At 35.7% G+C, this 4,863-nt stretch overlaps 1 protein-coding gene across 1 annotated transcript in view; it reads left to right on the forward strand.

Annotated features, from left to right (window-relative positions):
- The window catches only part of LOC106877763 (breakpoint cluster region protein), a 29,293-nt gene that overhangs the window by 6,293 nt on the left and 18,137 nt on the right, over nt 1–4,863 (forward strand). The window contains exons 7-8 of the mRNA XM_014926772.2: nt 216–421; nt 3,671–3,736. Coding sequence (XP_014782258.1) covers nt 216–421; nt 3,671–3,736 — 272 coding nt within the window. The remainder of the gene's footprint in view (nt 1–215; nt 422–3,670; nt 3,737–4,863) is intronic.

The raw sequence follows: 4,863 nt of genomic DNA on the forward strand, positions 1-4,863 counted from the left end.
ATATATATATATATATATATATATATATATATATATATATACCATATGTATATATACCATGTATATTACTACATGTATTAAAGAGTTTTCATAATAAATATACCATATGTGTGTGTATGTTTGTATATATGTACGTATGTATGTGCGTGCGTGCGTGCATGTGCGTGTGTGTGTGTTTTAGGCATTAATATATCTCTCTCTGCCAATATTTTCAGAAGCCTTCATCACATTGCAAGTGGACAGTTTCGGCGGTTATTTCAATAGAATATACACCACAAATATATCAGAATGCAGCAATTGTCCCATCTTCGATGAGAGATTTGATATTCCACTGAGCTGTTCGCAGCATCTGAAAATCTGCTTCTATAAAAAGGATCCAATGGCAATGGAGTTCGAACTGTTTTCTACAGGAATATTCGATGTAAATTTTATTGTTTCAAATTCTATTGATCTATATGTAATAGCCATTGCTATTCTCTGTTGTTTAAATCATAATCGTACAATATTTGTTCATTTCCCCACCCTTGGAGCAGCTTCTGATCAAGACTGCTTCTGACCCTGCAAATCTATGATAAAAGGCATTCCAGCTGTGATCATCGCATCTTTATATCTTTTATCTTTTCACTTGTTTTCAGTCATTCGACTGCGGCCATGCTGGGGCACTGCCTTGGAGAATTTTAGTCGAACAAATCTACCCCGAGTACTTATTTTTTCTAAGCCTGATACTTATTCTAACTGCTGAACAGCTAATTTACGAGGAGAGGAACAAACCAACACCGGTTGTCAAGCGGGGGGAGAGGCACAAACAGACACAAAGACGCAGATATACATGTGTGTGCGTGTGCATTTGCTGGGGTGTATGTGTACGACGGGCTTCTTTCAGTTTCTTTCTACCAAATCCGCTCACAAGGCTTTGCTCGGCCCGAGGCTATAATAGAAGGCACTTACCTAAGGTGCCACGCAGTGGGACTAAACCTGGAACAATGTGTTTGAGAAGCAATCACTGTATTGGGAGTACCGAAAAGTAATGTATTTTCAAGCAAATAGTCCGACGTCATACCACAAATAGTTTACAAGGCTACAAAAGGTGCCCTGCTATCAACCAATCACAATTGAGTTAATGACCAAATGTTAATGTGGACACGCATTTTGTGTGCAATATGTTCTATTTGGCAGCACATAGAAGACAATGACTTTAGCGAGCTGCATATTCTGTATTGCATTCTTTACAAGTGTCGTAAGAGCAAGAATGCGATACGTACAAGTGGAAGCAGAAAGTAAGGAGAAAAATAGATATGTGGCACAAACAAGGCAGCCCTCTGGCAGGAATTTAAGAATCATGATGGTATACGACAAGGATATGGAGATTGAGAAAAAGATAACAAAAATGAAAAATTTGATAAGAGTAAGACTAGATCCTGAGGTGTTTGAGCCAGAAGAAAGAGCTGTACTGTTGGAGAAAGAGAAAGTGGACAAGCTAATAGATTTATTTGGTTGCAGAATTAGAACAACTGGGTTGTATTTTCAATATGACAATTTACCGACCTTACAGACTACATAAGAGCCTTATAAGATATATAAAACAAACTGATAAAAACACGTATTATTAGAACAGCAAAATGGAACTGCGAGCTTTGGGGGGCTCGTAAGCCATTGCATCTTTTCATTCGTTAATAATTTCATTTCATATTTCATCATTCGTTTTATGTACCCTATGTTTTGTGTTGTCTGTCCTTGTGATGTCTCTTCTTATTTTAGGCTATATGCTTGTAATAAAGAAAAAACGTACAAGGGAAAACATATGTACGGTATATTCGATGGTCTGAGTGTTCGGAAATGTCATAGGTGGTTTAACAAATTCGAAAACGATGGTTTTGATCGTTCGGCTGGTTATCGATCAGGAAGACCATGTATTTTCATTAATGGGTCAATGAAAATAGCACTTGAAGAGGATCTGTGTCAAAGTATTGGTGACTTATTGCGGAGGATTAATAAACCTTGATCTGTGCAAGGATCATCTCAAGCAGACTGGAAAAGTGTAGAGAAAAGAGAAGTAAATACCTTATTTTGCAGCCTGATAATAATTCAAGGGAAGATAAATTTATTTGACTGGGAAGCCTTACCTCATCCTTCCTATTCACCAGATCTAGCACCATCAGATTTTCGTTAATTTAGGCCACTTCAGCATTCTACCATGGGAAAAACTTTCAGAAGCAGGTACGATGTCGAAACGTCAATCCAAGCATTTTCTTCTAAAGAACCTCATTGTTTTGCCTCAGGAATCAGAAAACAGGTTTCGACGCGGGGAAAACGTTATTGCTCGCGATGACGTTTATATTTCAAATGAATAAATATATTTACAATGTTATATGCTGATTTGAACTCATTACATGAAACGCGATATTAGTTTTCGGTACCTATAATGTATTACAAGTTGTTAGATTAGTAATGAAGAGTGATATGAGCGATATTTTCAAGCAAATTGTGACACCCCTGCTGGCTTCTATAAAGCAAGCCTTAACTTGTTATACAGAAAGAATGGCAAATTAACAAACACCGTATAGTAACACACTATGTATTGTAAGTTTTTTTCAGTTTGGTACCTTTTGTCATAGATCTACTCGAACAAGGCTGACCTAGGTCATAACAACAACAATATCAACAACAGTAACAGTTTTCAGAAAGTAACAGTTATTATTTTAATAACTAGAAGGCATCAATCTGGCAGGATCTTTATCCCGCCGAAACAAAATACCTATCAACGTTTCGTCAGCTTTTATGTCTTATATATATATATATATATAAAACTTTAAAAATTTTGTTCGTTTTTTTGTAATTGTGAAATTTTTTCGCCATGAACGGTTTGTGTTTTTAAACGGAATGTATTTTTTCTGATGTTATATCTGTTCCTGAATGATGTGTAAAGAAATTTTGATTTAAGCATCTTAATGAATTCTTTATACTGAAATATATATTGAAGAAGATAAATATGTTCTTTTGAATTTATACGTTTTTGCGTCGTAACTCCTTTATTATTATTAATATAACCAAAAGGATCGATTCTTGAAGAGTCTGCATATCTTCACTGTCGTTTTTTTCTGCTATTTTGGTGATGAATTTTTAAGTTAGCTTACCAATTATTGTTGGTAGTTAATTTATAATATATTGTTATATATATATACATATATATATGTATGTATGTATGTATGTATGTATGTATGTATGTATGCATGTATGTATGTATGTATGTATGTATGTATGTATATTCCACCGCGATCGATTTTGCTTTTCATTATTTTGGGTTCGATAAAATAAGTATCATTTGAACTCTGGGGTCGGTGTAATCGTCTCATCCCCTCCTCCAAAATTGATGCCCTTGTGGCAAAATTTTGGGATGAATGTGCCAGCTGAGCACTAGGGGCAATGTAATCGACAAGCCCCCACACCAAGAATTCCAGGAATTGTGCCTAGTGTAGAAGCGGTTATTTTAATAACTTAAGCAGAATAAGTGCTCTTTCGGCCCGAGTCCTTGTGGCTGAGTGTACTCCAAGAAAGACACTTGATGCCCTGAAGCTGGTCTGATATATTGGTTGAGAGATCAAATGTACCTCTTATAGTTGGTAATCAGAATGTATTAACAACTGCTTCGTGTTTTCTCCTTTTTCTCCAGATTTGGAAAGAATCACTAACTGCGGACTATCGACTGGTGACAATTCCACTTTTCATGCGCGACACCGTAAGTGAAACAGCTTTTCTCTCTCTCCCCCACCCTCTCTCTCTTTCTCTCTCTCTTTCTTTCTTTCTTCCTTTCTTTCATTTTTCTTTCTTTCTTTCTTTCTTTCTCTCTCTCTTACTCTCTCTCTCTTACTCCCTCTCTCTCGCTAAATCTCTCTTTCTTGCCCCTTTCTCCCTCTCTCCCATACATACAAACAAACATAATACATACATACATACATACATACATACATACATACATATTAAAATAAAGAACCAGATAGAATCAGTTACTTGAAAAGATATGCACCAGGTAGGGTTGGATAAACATGTGCTTCCGGCCAATGGTTGATAAGTATCAAATAGGATATTCCGGTTGTGTACACAGAGAAAACCAGCCCTATGACTGGGGACTGGTCCAAATCACGCGTTACTTTAAATAGTATGTTGTTGGTTTACTCTACGGTGTCCGACAAGTCGTAAATCCCATTGGTATATTATAATCAAATGAATATTAACGTACCATGGATAATTGTCAGCTCATTATGACTGTTTCTTACGCATCTTTTTAATAACAGAAATGAGAACATTACTTCATTTCAAAATCGTTATGGAGTAATGTCCTCTTTCTTCTATTAAAAAGATGCGCAAAAAACAGTTATAATGAACTAACAATTATCCATCGTATGTTATTGTTCATTTGATTTTATATATATGTAAATATATATAGAGAGATAGATAGATAGATAGATAGATAGATAGATAGATAGATAGATAGATAGATAGATAGATAGATAAAACTTACTTGGAAAAGGATGCGTGGCGTTCGATCATATAATATATAAATATATGCATCTATCCATACATATATGTACATACCTACAACTATATGTATACATACATGCATATATGGGTACAGGACATAACAAAAAAAACGTTAAACACAACGAGAAACGAAAACAAAAGCGAAAACAGAAAACGAACTTTTTTCGAACAACGAAAAAAACAAACAGAGAAACGAGACATGCAACATAAAGAGTATAACCCTTCGTGAGTTGTTCCTGTTCCATCTACTCCGTGTTTCGAAGGCATATTGTCCTTGCCTTCGAAACGCGGAGAAGATGGAACAGGGACAACTGACGAAGGGGT

The sequence above is a fragment of the Octopus bimaculoides genome, chromosome 6 (genome assembly GCF_001194135.2).
Source record: "Octopus bimaculoides isolate UCB-OBI-ISO-001 chromosome 6, ASM119413v2, whole genome shotgun sequence".
NCBI classification, from domain to species: domain Eukaryota; kingdom Metazoa; phylum Mollusca; class Cephalopoda; order Octopoda; family Octopodidae; genus Octopus; species Octopus bimaculoides.